At 39.3% G+C, this 18,254-nt stretch overlaps 2 protein-coding genes across 3 annotated transcripts; one reads left to right on the top strand and one right to left on the bottom strand.

Moving 5' to 3' along the window:
- The first annotated feature begins 7,925 nt into the window (after positions 1 to 7,925).
- LOC122002097 (glutamate--glyoxylate aminotransferase 2) lies at positions 7,926 to 13,453 on the top strand. 2 transcript variants are annotated; one of them, XM_042557152.1, is made up of 15 exons: positions 7,926 to 8,158; positions 8,235 to 8,302; positions 8,508 to 8,627; positions 9,008 to 9,073; positions 9,302 to 9,419; positions 9,762 to 9,843; positions 9,933 to 10,020; positions 10,151 to 10,309; positions 10,595 to 10,768; positions 10,854 to 10,985; positions 12,095 to 12,160; positions 12,238 to 12,302; positions 12,553 to 12,644; positions 12,736 to 12,892; positions 13,074 to 13,453. In XM_042557152.1, exons 3-15 carry the CDS (start codon positions 8,511 to 8,513, stop codon positions 13,201 to 13,203), a joined length of 1,446 nt encoding a protein of 481 aa, XP_042413086.1. In that variant the 5' UTR covers positions 7,926 to 8,158; positions 8,235 to 8,302; positions 8,508 to 8,510; the 3' UTR covers positions 13,204 to 13,453. The 2 variants fall into 2 exon arrangements, with proteins under 2 accessions (XP_042413086.1, XP_042413087.1); XM_042557153.1 differs by lacking the exons at positions 7,926 to 8,158; positions 8,235 to 8,302 and adding an exon at positions 8,326 to 8,344.
- Positions 13,454 to 13,816: 363 nt separating this feature from the next.
- On the bottom strand, positions 13,817 to 17,679 carry LOC121999628 (galactan beta-1,4-galactosyltransferase GALS3-like). Its single transcript, XM_042554284.1, has 3 exons — positions 17,573 to 17,679; positions 15,684 to 16,002; positions 13,817 to 14,071 (listed from the first exon to the last, which is right to left on the bottom strand). Exons 1-3 carry the CDS (start codon positions 17,677 to 17,679, stop codon positions 13,817 to 13,819), a joined length of 681 nt encoding a protein of 226 aa, XP_042410218.1.
- Positions 17,680 to 18,254: the final 575 nt, after the last annotated feature.

Genomic DNA, 18,254 nt, shown 5'->3' with positions numbered 1-18,254 from the left:
TTGACTTCGATATATGGAACATGAAAAGACTCTATCCAGAATCCATTCAATTTTCATGACACTTAACCATTTTTCTGATGGCACATAGTCTTTATCTAGGATCTATCCAATCTTCAAGTGACACACAACCATTATCTTGAAGATATCTATGTCTTACTATTTACCCAGATTAAATAATTTTCATGTACATCGATATGAACATCTCTAATCCCTTATAATGACCATTATGTCAAGAGCATATTCCATATCCAATATTCATATTCATTTCTATACATAACAGAAATGGGTTAACCAGTGAATAACAACAAAAGATGTAAATATATTTAATCTTCATTTTTAGCTAAAATTTATTCATTTTAATCAATCACTTTCCTAGTTATGCTTCATAGATCGAATCATCCATAGCCATAGGATACATGCTAAAGTAGCAGACACTGATTCAAACTTCAAGTAAACAACTAAATAGTCACTAAGGCCAAAAATTGATATTAACATATAATCTCAAAGATCTCACATAGTAAAAAACAAGGATCCATTCTCCTACTACCTTTATTGTCGCAATAGCATATGTGGTATGAATCACATATTACGATGTTATTCTTTTTACTAAAAAGAGAACATGTTTTTCTCAATTATAACATCGTACAAATTTTGATCTAGACATACCTAATGTCTAATCCTGAATTCAACATATGAATTCTAATCTGGCCTTCAACAGGTTCAGTAAATGATGTGTTCATTTACTTCGATCATTATTAACACATAAATGATCTCATCTTGACACAATTATCAAGGCGACCTTAACTTATGGATCTGTCTCTAACTTCAACTATATAAGTTGTTCCACAAGTAATGATCTTACCCCTATTTGTACTTAACAAACAGAGATTATTGTCCATGTGAGTGGATCAATCTCCACCTGCCAACATGCTCATCGAGATCTTATATGAATGTAACAAATACAACATATACACTGAATAAATTATGGCAAATGACACAATCATAACACAAAGTCTGATTGTTATTTCAATACTGTTACATTCTACGAAGTCCCAATGACTTTACATGTTCTTTAAATGACTCTTTAGTAATTGACTTAGTAAAAGGATCTGCAAGCATAACACGTGTAGGGACATACTTAAGGATGACTTTTTTTTTAGCCACAATATCCCTTACAAAATTATATTTAATTTCTATATGCTTGCCTTTGCTATGATATTTGGGATCTTTGGAAAAAACTATTGCAGCTTGACTGTCACAGTAGACAGTTACTGGACTCCCACTATCCTCAGTAATTTTCAGATGCTTCAGAAACCTTCTCAACCAGATTGCTTCTTGCACAACTATTGAACATGCCACATATTCAGCTTCCATAGTCGACAAAGCTACACAAGCTTGTTTCTTGTTGTTCCAGGAGATGGCGCCACCATTCAGCAAGAATGCATAGCCTGATGTAGATTTTCTATCATCCAGGTCTCCAGCCCAATCTGCATCTGAATAACTTTTCAGACTCATATCTGATCCTTGAAAACAGAGACAATAATCTGTTATCGCCTTCAGATATCTGAATATTCTTTTTACTGCCTTCCAGTGTCTCGGTCCTGGGTTTGACTGGAAGCAACTGACCAAGCCCACAAGATAGCTGATATCGGGATGTGTACACGACATAGTGTACATCAAACTACCAATAGCACTGACATATGATTTTTTATTCATCTCAGCTATTTCCTCTGGAGTTTTAGGACACATACTCTTGTTCAAAACAGTACCTTTCATAATAGGTGTATGTTCTATGTTGCATTTAGACATGCTAAAATGATGTAACATCTTATTTATATAAGACTCTTGTGATAGACCCAAAAGTCTTTTAGGACGATCTCTTATGATCTTCACCCCTAAGATGTATTCAGTTTCTCCCATATCTGTTGTATCAAATTGTGATGACAACCACTTCTTGATTTCATTCACATATCCTATGTCATTTCCAGCTATCAGCATATCATCAACATATAATGATAAAATGACATACTTTCCTTTTTCCCTTTTCAGGAAAACACAATGGTCCTCATTGATCATCTCGAAATCATAAGATAAAACAACTTCGTTAAATCTTATGTTCCATTGTCTTGACATTTGCTTTAGCCCATATATAGACTTTTTAAGTCAACATACTTTCTGCTCTTGGCCTTCAGCAATAAAACCTTCTGGTTGAACCATATAGATTTCTTCGTCAAGATCACCGTTGAGGAAAGCAGTTTTTATATCCATTTGATGTAATTCCAAGTCATAATGTGCCACAAAGGCCAAAATAACTCTTATTGATATAAATTTCACTACGGGAGAAAATATCTCTTCAAAGTCAATACCCTCCATTTGGGTATATCCTTTTGCAACTAAACGAGCTTTGTATCTGTTAATCGATCCATCTGCTTTCCTCTTTATTTTGAGAATCCACTTATTCCCAATAGCCCTTCGGCCCGGAGGAAGATCGACTAAGTCCCAAACATGATTATGAATCATGGACTCCATCTCTTCAACCATTGTAGCTTTCCATTTTTCTCTAACTCTATATCCCAATACTTCCTCAATGGATTGAGGTTCGTCGTCGTCAATTGGAAGTGTAACCAATGCCTCATTCTCAATATCAAACCTCTTCTTAGGTTTGATCTTACGAACACTTCTCCGTAAGTTGGGCTATTGAGAAATCAACTCATGACTCGGCATATCACTCCCACTCGGTTGACTAGACTCAGGTATCCCTTTTGACACCTCTCTTTTTGATAATATCTCATCCTCCTCAAATAGAGGAATATTTTTATCAACATCACTTCTGATTGGGAACTCTGTTTCGAGAAAAGTCGCATCTCTTGAGTCTATTTTGGAGATAGTTCTATCTAGTTGCTCACCTATGAAAATATAACCTTTGGAGGTCTCATGATATCTTATAAAGATACATTTCTTACCCCTAGGTCCTAGTTTTCCATACTTGTGAGAACTATCATGAACATAAGTAGTTGACCCCCAGGGTCTCAGATTACTTAAATCTGGTTTTCTGCCTGTCCAACGTTCATATGAGATAGATAAAACTGACTTTGAAGGCACTTTGTTAAGTATATAGGTTGCAGTGAATAATGCATCTCCCCAATAGGAGATTGACAAATTAGCTTGCGCCATCATAGACCTAACCATTTTAAGAAGAGTCCTATTTCTTCTTTCAGCTACCCCATTTTGCTGTGGAGTTCCAAGGATTGTCAGCTGTCTGATAAATACTCCCCTCCACGGTTAGTGCGTAAAGTCTTAACTTTACGTTCCGTTTGATTCTCAACTTCGTTCATATAACGAATGAAGCAATCTAATGCTTCAGATTTGTGAGAAATCAAATACACATGACCGTACCTAGAGAAATCATCAATAAATGTAATGAAATAGGAAGCTCTATGTCTAGCCTTCACATTCATTGGACCACAAATATCTGAATGAATTAACTGCAATGTTGATTCAGATCTAATAGCCTTACCAAATGGTTTCCTAGTTGCTTTTCCAGCAAGACAATGCTCACATATAGACAATTGAATCTTAGCCCGAGTGCCCAATAGACCCTCTCTAGACAACCGATTCATACATTCTTGTTCTATGTGTCCTAATCTAGCATGCCAAACCTCATCAGTTATATCTGCATCACTAGTTAGAGCAATGTTTGAAAAACAACCATCAATAGCATAATTGACATCTGGTTCTACATCAAAGACCATAAAACCATTTGCTAAAAAATCATATCCGATTGACACTGAGTCAATCTTAAGTTCAACAGACCGACTGTAAAAATTAATACAATACCCTAAATCAAGAAGACATGTAACGAAAATAAGATTCCGTCGAATTTCAAGAGCATACAGGACATCATGTATAAACAAAACTCTACCACCACGGAGGTTGAGTTTGCAAGTGTCGACTCCTTTGACTTCAACTCTTGCATTGTTTCCCACATAGATACACTTGTTGCCAGCTGGTACCCGACGATACTCAACAAATGTAACTCGTTCCCAAGATACATGGTTGGTTGCTCCCGAATCTATAATCCACAAAGGATAAGAATAAGCTAACAACACTGAACCAGCAATAAAATGCTCTTGAAAAGAAGACACACTTATATTTACCTTTTTCGGCTCAGTGCACTCCCGAGCGAAGTGACCCTTCTTGCCGCAGTTAAAACAAGTCAACTTATTTTTAGGTTTCTTTCTAGTCTTCTTTACTATTTTCTTGATTGGGCCCTGTCCCACACCAGCAGCTTCCCTCTTCTTTTCCTTCCCTTTCTTGAACCATTTCTTTTTCTTGGATCCATATGATCCAGCAGAACCTACAACCACATAGGCTTGTCCAGAAATCCTTGCGGATTCAACTCTCTCCGCCTCTAATTCTACACGACGTGAGACGTCAGTGAAAGTCTTAATACTCTCGCTGTGAGTTAAGGTCTGCTTCATGGTCTCCCAAGAATCTGGAAGTGAGCGAATAACTGTTTGAACCTGTTGTTCATCAGTCAACTCATGACCAGCAGTTTTAAGCTCCCGAATCATGTTCGACATCTCCCTGAGGTGTTGAACCATTGACACATTCGGACGCTTTTTGTAGCTGTCAAACTTGATTATCAGCTGTCGAAGCTTGCTCAAACTTACTCCACTATAATTTTCTTTTAGGGCTACCCAGACTTCATGAGCCGAAAGGTACGACTCATACTCAAAAGCTAGGCCGTCTACCATTGAACTAATCAATATGCCCTTTGTAGTGGAGTCCTTTTCTTCCATGCCTTATAGGCATCAAGATCTCGTATGTGTTGTGTAGTGAGACCATCTACAGGTACTTCCATAACCTGATTTACAGCCTCTAGAACTTCTTATTCCTCAAGTACATATTGTATCCTGAGGTGCCAGATCTTATAGTTATCCCCATTAAGTTTTTCACCTTTGTTGAGTTCAGCTATTATGTTTTTGGTTGTCATAATCTATCATAAATAAACACATTATTTAGTATTCAGTGTAAATCATATGTATACAATTTATGATTGACTCAATATTACTTTGAATTGGTTTACAAAATCAAGTGACAACTATGTTTTCACTCATCATTCGTATGACCAATCAAATTAATATTAATCAATTCTATTACATACATTCCAACAAATGAACGAATCATTTTTAATATCATGAATTCTTTAATTAAATGAACTAATCATTTAATATATCATGATTTCTTTAATTAAATGAACTAATCATTTAATATATCATGAACTAATCATGTATCATGTCAAGCAAACAATATAAATAAATGAACACATCATTAACATAAAATTATGCTGCATATTATTAACATATAACTAACTAACATGAATAAAATGGACTAACATTGTTCATACATAATGAAAATAACATAACCCTAGAAAACTAGATAGACAACTACTACTCCCACTAGGACAGACACTAGTGCAGTGGCCAAAATAATCCCTCTCAGCTTGGACTTAGTTGGGGTAACCTCAGGCAAGACAACTTTAAGACTCTCTATAGGATCCTCAATTGGATCCTCTTTTGGTTCCTCCTCGATCATTTCTGGGTCCTCTTCGAACTCTTCCGTATCCTTTTCAGTCATATGATGAAGCAGTTCTTCACATAATACAGAATATGTGACGCGTCCTTGATGACACCCCCAAATATAGTCTGCTATCATCCTTGGATTTTCTGGCAATGAATGCATCAAAGTCCAAATTCTATAACTGTCCAGGACTGGAAACCCTTCTCACTCAAGTTTCCAAAACAGATCATCAAGCCGTCCAACGTGTCCGTCGACTCCATAAGTAGAGTTATACTCTATCTCCTGAATCTCCTCCCTGAGATGATTTCGTCGCACTTCACAACGAGTCAATGTGGTAATTGTCTGTGCCATCTGAAAAATTAAAAATAAAATAAGTCAGTACAAAACCGACTAGTTAGTACAAAACCGACTTATTTCAATTTATACAGGAATAGTACCAACATAATAAATCAAGAAAAACAAATCTTCTCGATTTTCAGGAGTTCAAGTCGACAATTAGAACTAATCTAATTGGTCAGACCCATTGGATCAATTGATCAGGGATCCAGATTCTAAGCTTGGTCCATTGTCCTTAATTGGAACTAATCTAATTGGACAGAGATTTTATACCTATGTTCTGTTACTTTTAATTTAAGTCCATTTCTATCAATTTCAGACTTATTGATCAAATTCAGGTCCGTTTGATCAAACCAATGCATATTGTTAAGTTCGACCAATTAGAACAAATCTAATTGTTTTGATCAAATCTAACCCATTAGAATAAATCTGGTCATTTGATCATATTTGGTCCAAGTCCAATTAATCAACCCAAATTGATTTCGGGTTTGGATCAAATTGGTTCAATTAAATCAATTAATGATTTAAACCTGAACCGAATCTAAATAGACCAAAATTACTTTAGACCATTTATCATAAATGATGAATTAATTGAACTTAATATTCAATTAATTACCACATGTAAATATAATTAATGTTACCATAAGAAAACAACTGTGCATGACTTTTTTTTATTATAAACATTAATTCCTCTAAAAGGGTAAAACTTATCCATCCAAACAAAAAAACGTTATTATGTTTTTTTTATATATATACCTATTGTTTTGCATAATATTTGCATGCGGAAAGTGAGAAGTTAATTGTTCACGGTTTTTTTTATATTTGATTTTTTCTAAAATCAAAATTTTCTTACACGAACTGTTCTTCTGCCGATTTTTCCGTCACTACCCACGTCTTCACACCGCTCAAGCCACGCACGTCGCTCAAACAGTGACGAGCGCGGATCACGACACATCACCTCCCCTCCGTAGCCAGCCTTACAACGACGAATTCTGTGCAGAAATTGCAAGAGGCCACCTCAAGCATGTCGCCGGCCAACATAAATGTTGTCGCCGGCCATGTATCGTTTCCACCAGTGTCCACTAAAGAAGCAAACCTTCTGCAGGAGGTTGCCATGAACACGGTCACCGACCAATATCGGAGACAAATTTGTTTTTGGGTGTTCTATGAGGCCTATCGTGTCGGCAATTTAAGCAAATCGCGACATGGACACGATCTTACCATCATGTTTACGACAGGTAACAAAATTAATCGGAGTGACAGAATATAAGAGGGTATCGATTTTAAACAAGAGATTGTACATGCATTTAGAACTAACACAGCTTTGATACCAATGTAGATAAATTCTAAATGCATAAAAGAAGAATTAAATTAAAGCGGTAAAAACTTACAGCGATCTCTCGCAGATCCGTAATCGGCAATGACGAAAACTCGTTATCGGAAGAGCGATCACAGGATCAGAAAACCCTCCACGATTCCACAAACTAAATCCCACCATTTCAGATGTTCTCCTCTTTCTCTCATCTCCAATCCACGAATGATCCTTGGATGCACCCTCTTTATATAGAGAAATAAACAAGAGACATAATGAACTTTTTCATTATGAATAGTGGGGAACAAGGATCATGTTCCCACATCCCACTATCCCTATTTTCAACATTGCCATTACTGTCACCGTGATTTACTCCCTCTAAAATCTTGAGGGGCAGACTCAGGGAACCGTTAGGATGACGGTTCCACTTTTGTTTTTTGCTCAAACATTGCCATTACTGAATTCGAATATTGATCGCAAACTAGTTGCATAGTTTATGCATGTAGTCGTTTGGATTGAGTAGAGGTAAAGTAGAATTTCCAATTAATAAGGTGTAATCCCAGTGAAATCAATGCTTGCGTGCAAAAGGGTGTTGAGCAAAGATATAGCCATGTAGACGTGCTTTTGGATCCCTTTCCTCACCTTCTCCAAGTCTCCTTCGCGAGCTTCTCCACCAGTTGTTCCTCTTTCCATCCTCCGCCACACTATTTGGGCTGCTGGCAACCTCTCTCATCTCATCCCATCCCATCTGTGGTCTTGCTTCCATTTCAATTTCCTCGCATTATCCTCCTCTTTTCTCTCCTTGAGACTCATGATCCATTCACGATATATAATTCTACGTGACGACAACGCTGAGCGGAGTTAATTATAAAGGAAGGAGAGGCCACTGTCTTCCACGTTATCCGCTGCTGGATGATCCACAAAAAAGTAATTTTTTTTTTCTAATAGGAAAGCCCCCCTTTTTTATTTCTCCCTTTATTACTGACTTGGAACGCTTGTCTTGAGCACTGACGCACCAGCCTAGGTCGTAAAACAGCCCCCGGAGGTGCTTTCTCATCCATAATTCTCGAGGTGCGTAATCCAATCGCATGTCAATGACTTGTGATTCTTAGGGTAAAGGAAGGATTTTGATGGATTTTTTTAGGGTTTCGAATCGAAGGAAGTATCGATTTTTCGGCGTTTGGATGTCTAGTCGTGTCGAAGGATTTGTTTTCGAATGTTTGTTGGTGGTTCTTTAGGGTTCTAACTGAGACGAGTCTTTGTTTTGTCTATGAAGAGGATGTCGCCGAAGCCGCTGGACTACGAGTCGCTGAATGAGAATGTGAAGAAGGTTGCATATGCCGTCAGAGGGGAGCTTTACCTGCGGGCGTCGGAGTTGCAGAAGGAGGGGAAGAAGGTTGTGATGCTTTCTCATACACAATTTTCGTTGATTGTGCCACAACATGATTTGAGTTAGAATAAATTTTGTTGAAAGAGACTCTTATTTCGATTACTAAAAGATCTGACTTTGATTGTTTTTTTCCATTTTTGTTATCTGGTTGAAAATATCTTCCTGGGTTATTTAGCACTGTATATGTTTGCTTTATTGCTTATAACAAGATATGAAGTGCACGTATGCCTTTGATTCTTATTATTGTTAACTTGTTGGGATGCCACTTGTGAGATTAGAATTTGAGTTTATACTACTGCACTCACCTTGCAATTTATTCTTAAGAAACAAGATACTAGTTGGACTTACTTTTCATGAGATTGGTTTTTTGTTGTTGTTGTTTGCAGATTATTTTCACAAATGTCGGGAACCCTCATGCTCTCGGACAGAAGCCACTAACATTTCCCCGTCAGGTTTCCATTTTCTCTTTATTCTTCTTAAAAACTATTTGTATCAAAGTGTTGATCATTCTTCTCTATTGCTTGACTTGAGGAACTCAGTGAGAAAAATCATCTTCACAAGTCAAAAATTCCTTGTACATGGAGCAATTTCTCCTTCTCTGTGCTCCCTGAGATGATGAGACATTTTCCATTAGATTTCTCTTTTTAATGGTGTAATTTTTTTGCTATACTATTCTGCAGGTGGTAGCATTGTGCCAAGCTCCATTTCTATTGGATGACCCTAATGTCGGGCTTTTATTCCCAGCAGATGTCATTGCAAGAGCTAAACATTATCTTTCATTGACTTCGGGTGGTTTAGGTATTCGCATATTCCTACAATTTTCAACTCGCAATCTGCTTCAACCTTTTCCTTTTTGATGCAGTCTGTTTCTCAAACTAAACTGCTTTGCAACTTGTTTCCTCTTGTTAACGGTTAGGTGGAAAAGAAATGTATTCTGTACTTGTTTGTGCATTTGTAACCCAAGCAATTTTTATGTTGGCCCTTTCATAACATTTGTGTCATATTCCGGTTTTTAGTTGTATCTTTATATGCAACAAACCCAAAACATCATCTGCAGGCCTTGTTATTTTTTTCATGTTGATGAGTAAATATTGTTTTAATCATTCTGATAAGAATCTCAACTTTCTTTCGAGCAATCAGGTGCATATAGTGATTCTCGAGGACTTCCTGGAATTAGGAAAGAAATTGCAGAGTTCATTGAAAGGCGTGATGGTTATCCTAGGTAACACATGACGGCCTAGTGACTAATTGTATTTGAACTAAAGTAGATAATATATGAAGTTTAGCAGAGTTCCCTGTACCCTTCTGCAGTGATCCAGAGCTTATATATCTGACAGATGGAGCCAGTAAAGGTGTTATGCAGATATTGAATACTATAATCAGAAATGAGAAGGATGGTGTATGATTCTTATCCAATTTCTTCCTCAAGAAAAAGTCAAAATAGAAATTTAGTAAACAATTTTCAGCTACGCAATTGCTTATGCAGTTTTCTGCTATAAGATTAGGATTTAACGATTCTGTATTTGCAGATCTTGGTTCCAGTTCCGCAATACCCTCTGTACTCTGCTGCAATATCCTTGTATGGTGGGTCTCTTGTGCCATATTATTTAGACGAGGAGGCTAACTGGGGGCTTGACATTAATCATACCCGCCAATCAGTTGCAGAAGCTCGGTTAAAAGGAATTACTGTAAGTGCATTGAATTTACATAAATTTTCATAGTTTATCTCTAAATGATCACAAAAATTTACCTTACTCTTAACATAAATAAACGTGCCCTTGATATTAGTGATGCCTAATAAACTACTCAACTTTGTTAAGAATGGCATCTTTCAAGGACCAATTTCTCTCTGTTTAGCTTCTGTTTGAATTGAGATTGCTATCATCTAGTTTTGATACTATCTTTAGCATAGTAATCTCATGTGTGATGCCTTTCACTTAGCCTTAGTATTTCGTATCCTTATATCTACACAGGTTCGAGCTATGGTTATTATAAATCCTGGAAACCCCACTGGGCAATGCTTAAGTGAAGCCAATCTAAGAGAAGTGTTGAAATTTTGTTATCAAGAAAACTTGGTCCTGCTTGCTGATGAAGTTTATCAACAAAACATATATCAGGATGAGCGGCCCTTCATAAGTGCAAGAAAAGTAAGTAAGAAGCTTAACATGTTTACGTGAGTTCATTTGTTTGGCTGCGTTCTTTTTGGATCTGTAAACAATTCAATACTTCCAGATATTGGCGGACATAGGCCTGCCAATTAGCAAAGAGGTTCAACTTGTGTCTTTCCACACTGTGTCGAAAGGATACTGGGGAGAATGTGGTCAGCGTGGAGGATACTTTGAAATGACTAACCTTCCTGCTAAGGTTACATTCTCTCTCATTTGTTGCTAATCTTTACTTTTGGCATATATTACATGTGAAGGATATATTGCATGAATTTACTGTTTAGTGTTTTACTAAAACATCCACAAAACTACTGGCCATTTACTTCTTGAAATTGCATGAACAACTTACTATCTCTATTTTTAATAGGTTTGGCTTATTAATACCACAAGATTGTTCTTAGAGTGTAAAAATGTAATCCAATTTCTACGCCTTGCCAAGATAGTATAGATTGAGTAAATGATTAATTACATAATCATTTCAATGATTTCTTGGTTTGCTTTCATTAAAAAAAATGAATACCTGATAGTCTTTAGTTCTATATGCTTTTGCATCTCATAGAAGAATAAGGTATTCAGAATTTTAAAATTTATCAAATAGATCATTTAGTTTAGAGCACCTCCAATGCAGATGTTAATGGGGGTGTTATAACACCCCTTTGCTGTTCAAAGCATTGTAAAGGGTGTTATAACACCCCTTCAAGCAAAGGTGGGGTGGTGGGCCAGTGCTGGCCCATCCCATGTTTATTTTTTTTATTTTATTTATTAAAAAGTTATAAATTTTAAAATTTAAAATTGAATAAAACGGTTAGTTTTTTAATGGCTATTTTTTAACGGCTATTTTTTTAAAAGTAAGATTATTATTAAAAATAACAATAATAATTTAAATATTTTAAAATATATTTATTTAATATGATAGAATTTTAAGATGATTGAGTGGAATGTGAGACTCATAAATAATGAGCGTTAATGTTAAAAGGAATGTGGGTGAAGGAGATATGTTGTTATAACGGTGATGTGGTACACTCCATGCTTTTTAAAGAGGTGGTAGGCGTTATAACAATATGCATTGTGGATGCTCTAAAGCAACTAAGTAGGAACCCATTATCACTGCAGCTCTATGATAAGTCAGTATACATATTTAATCAGAATGTACATTACATGTTACTGAGCAGCTAATTATTTTTTTCTCATTTAGTTAACAAGGTCATAAGCTCTCCATCTTTGTCTGTGTATCAGAATCTTCTGCTAATTTTGCTCCATGATATTTAAAATTCTGGACAATGTTTCACATGCTGAAATCTTTGGCAGTCTGTAGATGAGATCTACAAGGTTGCATCAGTATCACTGAGTCCAAATGTTCCTGGCCAGATCTTTGTAAGTTTAAGCTTATGTTCGACTTCGTTCCATGAAAGCACACCCTCTTATTGCATATGTTGCTTCTATTTTTTCAGTTGGGCCTGATGGTTAATCCCCCCAAACCAGGAGATATCTCTTATCTGAAGTTCGTTGCAGAAAGGTATGAATATTTGTAAAGCAATTGGTTCCAAGACCATCTCGCTTCTTCTAGTTTGAAGATATTCTTGATTCATCTTCAAGTACATATGCACGTAACTCTTGTTCATATCGTATGAAATTTTTATCAAAACCAAACTTAAATTTTACTGTGTTATCTACTATCTACAACTAATTTTGATTAGGGATTCTGACTGTTACATGGCTGTACTAATGTAGTGTCTAATAGTGTTTTTTCATCATGGTGCGTCCAGCAAGGCAATCCTCGAGTCCCTGAGGAAAAGAGCCCATATAATGACGGATGGGTTTAATAGTTGCAGAAATGTTGTTTGCAATTTTACAGAAGGTACTATTACTCAAATTCTTTCAACATGTCTGTATTTACCACCTTAATTTGCGCAAACTATATTGCCGCTAATGCCAAAGGAATGATTTAGGAGCCATGTATTCATTTCCACAAATACGTTTACCTCCAAAAGCTATTGAAACTGCTCAAAGGGCTGGCAAGGCTCCTGATGTTTTCTATTGCCTCAAGCTCTTGGAAGCAACAGGAATCTCCACAGTGCCAGGCTCAGGCTTCGGCCAAAAAGAAGGGTATATATTATCGAACCATCTTCTATGCTTATTCTATCGTTTTCTTGAGTTTGTCAATAGCCAAGTTGAACTATGAGTCACTGATCCCAAAGAAGTTTGTGTGATGTTTAAACTTCATCGAAATTTACTTGGTTCGCATGATTGTTTTCCTGTAATTTACACACCCTTACCTTCGCGACAGGGTTTTCCATCTAAGGACCACCATCTTGCCGTCTGAGGAAGACATGCCTTCTATCATGAGCAGTTTCAAGAAGTTCAATGATGAGTTCATGGAGCAATATGAAGATTACAGAGGCTACTCCAGAATGTAAAAGGCTTTTGAAATTGGACGCCTAAAGATACTACTAGTTCAAGGGAAAGAAAAGGAATACTTGTTTCTCTCATTAAGCTATCTGCTTTGCAAAATTTAGGGACTCTCAAGTTTAAATATGACTAATTGTTTGTAAAGATAAATTTATCATCTGAAAATCCTTTTTATGTAACTGATTCAGTAAGAATCAGGTGAATGGAATAGCACAATACTGGTTATTCTACTAATAATGACCTTAATTAGTTTTCTGATGGATGATTTTTAAAAATATGAAAAATTATCAATTGGAATTTGTATATGACCATGCTAAATTAACTAATACGTAGTTCTCAGAGTTTTAGTCTTAATTGGTAGTAATTTATTGTGATTTATCTTTAATATGTATGTGTGCTAACTGCTTTATTCTCCAGTAATTCTAAAGATAATTTAATAATTTTAGCTATTAGGCTTAACTACGTTCTTGTTGGATTACAAAGAAAAGAATAAAAGGCCGCATGTTCATTGCGTGTCGGCGGCCGGAGTCGCTGCCGAGAGTGCGCCAGCCTCGATCTGATCATCTTCAGCTCGAACCTCCTCGCGGCGCCAGTGGCGCGTCGCAGGGTGTCGTCGAGGACTTAGTGGGTGCCGTTGTAGGCGACTCCGGAGGGATTGGCGAACTCCCTGCATGGGTGGCGGCGGTCGGCGATGGTGCCGTGGTAGTGGAAGTACTTGATCCGTCCCTCTGTTTTGTGGAGGCTCCGGCCGGCGATGTTCTGCGACATGTGGACGCCGGCGGCGAACGCGGCTAGCGGCCAGACGGCGTACTTTCGGTCCCTCCTCGGGACTCTCTTCGCATCACGGTACACCAGCTTCTCCACACCCCACACATCCTTCATCATCACCAGAATTAAAACAAATTACTTGCATTTGCAGAGCAACCACTGATTGATTTTTTCTATTCTCGATAAGGAGATCGATGAAGATCCCTATGGAAGTTAATTCAGATGGAGATAACAAATGGCAGTAGTTCCTTCACCACCTTCTTCGGTGCAATCTTATTTGGATGAGTAATCAAGAGGAAGAAAGATCAACAAAAGAAGGATTAGTCCTGTAAATCTCTGAAATGATATTTGATTATGTCTGAAAGCGATGGAGATGATGTATTGGATACGCGACTCTCTGTTGATCGAGAGATGACTATGCTAGGGAGAAACGATGACGCCTGACACTCCTTTCAGTGTCTTTCTGCACATACTCGAAAGAGCAAACAAAATGTTAGGACGAGAACCAGGGAGTCCTTGGCGTAAGCCCTCCGACTCTCCAAGTCAATACCGTGGTTGAGCGAAAAGTGGAAAAGATGAATAGTAGATGCGAGTGCGTAATTGTAAAGCGCGGGGACGTTTTTTTGCGTACCTCGCTAACGAAGAAAACCTCTTTTTATATCACCTCTAATAATCTTCGCAATTATGAGACAACATGACATATTTGCTGTCAAAAGATGTCAGGTAATGGAAGGTGTACAGTTTGGAAGATGTATAGTCATCGTCCGAGTAATCTTCCATTACACATATATGAATAGTCTTTTGTAACTTTTGCCATAATGATGAAAACTGCTTGACTAGTATTCATTATTTTCTGATAGATTGTTGTGATTCTCTGACATGATTGTTCCCTGGAGAAAATTCGACTGGCCTTATATCTGATTGACTATATGAACGCCCGACCGACGTTATAAATATCCGATCGGCGATATGTTGAGTGTTACCTTATCATGCTAAGTATTTTGGTAGTAATAGAGAGTTGAGAAATGAGGGACTATGCCTCGTAAGACTGAACGACTCTTGTGACAGCTGGCTATATGCTGGGAGATATTGTAATGCTAAATGATTGTATGTTGAGCGCCTTGGCTCTTATAAGTCCGACCGGATCTTAGTTCATTTGATTATATGTTGGGAGACTTCCTTTGAAGGATGAGATGTCCGATATACGATCGGTGCATTAAGATCGACTGAGTTTATTTTGTATATCTTGGCAATAAGTGGAGTGCAAGTCCTTTAAGTCCGATATGCTTTAGGGTGGACCGACCATATGCTGAGAGACCTATGCTTAACAAATGAGAAGTTGGGTCCCCTAAATTTGACCAGCTTTGTGGTCAGCCGACTTTATGTTAGTTACCTTGATAGTAAGTGCGGTCTCTTATGTCTGACTAGTTCTTGAGTCGACCGACTCTTAAATCTGAACGACTTCATACTAAAGGCCATAGCACTGAGGGGCTAAACCTGGTCGAGGGTGACTCGTTTAGCTGTATATGCTCTAACTCTGATCACCATATCATCCTGACTTTGACCGCTACTTTATCTTAACTTTGACCGTCATATCACCTTTGGACCCGCTTATAACATACCATATCAATACTTTTGAAGAATCAAATTAATTAGGATGAATCAAATTTTGATTGATGAAAGTTAATTCGATGAGGAAATGAGCAGGATTTTGCCTTACAGTCTTCTCGTAGTCACTCGCTCGACATAGCCTGTTCAACATGGGCATCTGATCCATGGTGAACTGCAAGTAGCCTTCGATTTCAATGGATGTGAGCAAGGATGCGAGGTTGGTTTTGGCCGACAAGTAGATGAACTCGTTGACGTCGAAGAAGAATATCCACTCGACCGTGAACCTATACCTATGCAAGCAATCGTTCATGATCAGGAATTGGTTGTGGTAGTAGCCGTCGAAGTGCTCCTGCTCCCTCACATCCTGTAGCATCACCACCCCCATTTCCATACATGGCTGCAACACCTCTCCCTCATGGTCGGGTGTACTGTTGTGCCCAAAGGATGTCAAAATATCTCCACAATGGCATGATATTGTACACTTTGGGCCTAGACCCTTATGACTTTGCTCTCGGGTTCTCCCCAAAAGGTCTCATGCCAATGGAGATATCTTTCCTCTTACAAACTCATGATCTTTCCCATGTATTTTCAATGTGGGATTATAACCTAGGACTTCCTGCCTGGTGTCTGGTCCTCTTTCTTTGTTCGAGGTCAATATTGCCTCTCGGTCCACCCGACCTAGGATTTTCTGCCTGGTGTCTGGTCCTCTTTCTTTGTTCGAGGTCAATATTGTACCCACATGGCTCAATCAGACCATAGCCTTGTCCACTTTGGGCCTAAGTGTAAGACCGTTAGATTCGATAGAGGGGGGGGGGGGGGGGGAATATCGATTCGAAAATCTCGAGTTAAAACGCAGCGGAAAAGTAAGGAAGTAAAGAAATGAACACGGTTGATTTTTACTTCGTTCGGAGCCTGTGACGACTCCTACTCGAAGGCCCGTACTCCTTGAGTACCTTCGTTGGGCAATTCACTAGCAATTCGGATAATTACAATTTACGTACAAATATTGCTAATGAAAAGAAAGAAAACAAAGCTAACCGACAAACAATGAATTAAAAAGAGAGCTGGAGTGAGTCGTCGGAGCTTTGTGAACGTTGTTGGAGCGCAGAGCAGCAGAGTGATTGGACTCAGAGTTCTCAGAAGACTGATGTGTTGAAGCTCCTGCCTGGGGCTTCTTTTATATGCTGCTCCGGGCGCCTGGATCCCTTCCGGGCGCCTGGATCCCTTCCGGGCGCCTGGAGTGTGACGTAACACTCCCAACCAGCATGCTCCAAGTGTCAACGTCGTCCTGGGATAAAATTTGCCTCCGGGCGCCTGGATCCCTTCCAGGCGCCCGGACTTCCGGGCGCCCGGACCCTCACTGTTCCCTACCTGCAAAACAGTGTTAGTCCGAGGCAAATAAACCCTGCAGCACAGTTTGTTAGCACATTTTTACAGATACGCTAAGTAATAAAAATTAGCATCAAGAGTATGACTTAGATTCCGTCTTTCCGAGACCGGAATCTAGTCACGATCTCGACTTAGATATCCGAAATGGATCTAAGCCGGATCGACGCCTAATGTCCCCTTCCCGGGAACGCGTCCTCACAGTCACTCCCCTCCAGTGACTTACCTCACTTACCTGCCAGACGTCCGGTCAGCCCGTCGACCCGTCTGGACTTCTCGCCAAGCGTCCGGTCAGCCCGTCGACCCGCTTGGACTTCTCGCCAGCTATCCGGTCAGCCCGTCGACCCGCTTGGACTTCTCGCCAGCTATCCGGTCAGCCCGTCGACCTAGCTGGACTTTTCCTGCACACTTGATCAAAGTGTCAGACAACAACACAACTAACTTAACCTATTTGTCATTCATCAAAACCTGGGTTAGACCGTTAGTGCTACCCGCACCAACACTAAGCTCTCATGGCTTTACTCTTGGGCTCTCCCCAAAAGGCCTTGCCAATGGAGATATCATGCATCCTTTTAACCCCATGATCTTTACCAAATCTTTCCAATGTGAAACTTTGATTGAATCCCAACCCCAACTTGCACCCTCCTGTTGACATCATGTAACATGAAATATGACCACTGGCCGAAGAGCTGCGCATGGTGAGCCATCCACTCGTGCATGCACCGTGAGCTGAGGCCGTCGTACAAGGACGACTGCCATTGCGTGTCAGCAGCCGGAGTCACCGCCGAGTTCGCGCCAGCCTCGACCCGATCATCTTCAGCTCGAACCTCCTCGCGGCGCCAGTGGCGCGTCGCAGGGTGTCGTCGAGGACGTAGTGGGTGCCGTTGTAGGCGACTCCGGAGGCGTTGACGAACTCCCTGCATGGGTCGCAGCGGTCGGCGACGGTGCCGTGGTAGTGGAAGTGCTTGATCCGTCCCTCCGTTTTGTGGAGGCTCCAGCCGGCGACGTTCTGCGACATGTGGACGCGGCGGCGAACGCGGCTAGAGGCCGGACGGCGTACTTTCGGTCCCTCCTCGGGACTCTCTTCGCACACCAGCTTCTCCATGGCCCACACATCCCTCATCATCACCAGAATTAAAACAAATTAATTGCATTTGCTGAGCAACCACTGATTGATTTTTTCTATTCGCGATAAGGAGATCGATGAAGATCCCTATGGAAGTTAAGTCAGATGGAGATAACAAATGGCAGTAGTTCCTTCACTACCTTCTTCAGTGCAATCTTATTTGGATGA

This window comes from Zingiber officinale, chromosome 7A (genome assembly GCF_018446385.1).
Source record: "Zingiber officinale cultivar Zhangliang chromosome 7A, Zo_v1.1, whole genome shotgun sequence".
Classification (NCBI taxonomy): domain Eukaryota; kingdom Viridiplantae; phylum Streptophyta; class Magnoliopsida; order Zingiberales; family Zingiberaceae; genus Zingiber; species Zingiber officinale.
The sequence above is the reverse complement of the archived record's forward strand: the minus strand, read 5'-3'. Positions and strand labels throughout refer to the sequence as shown.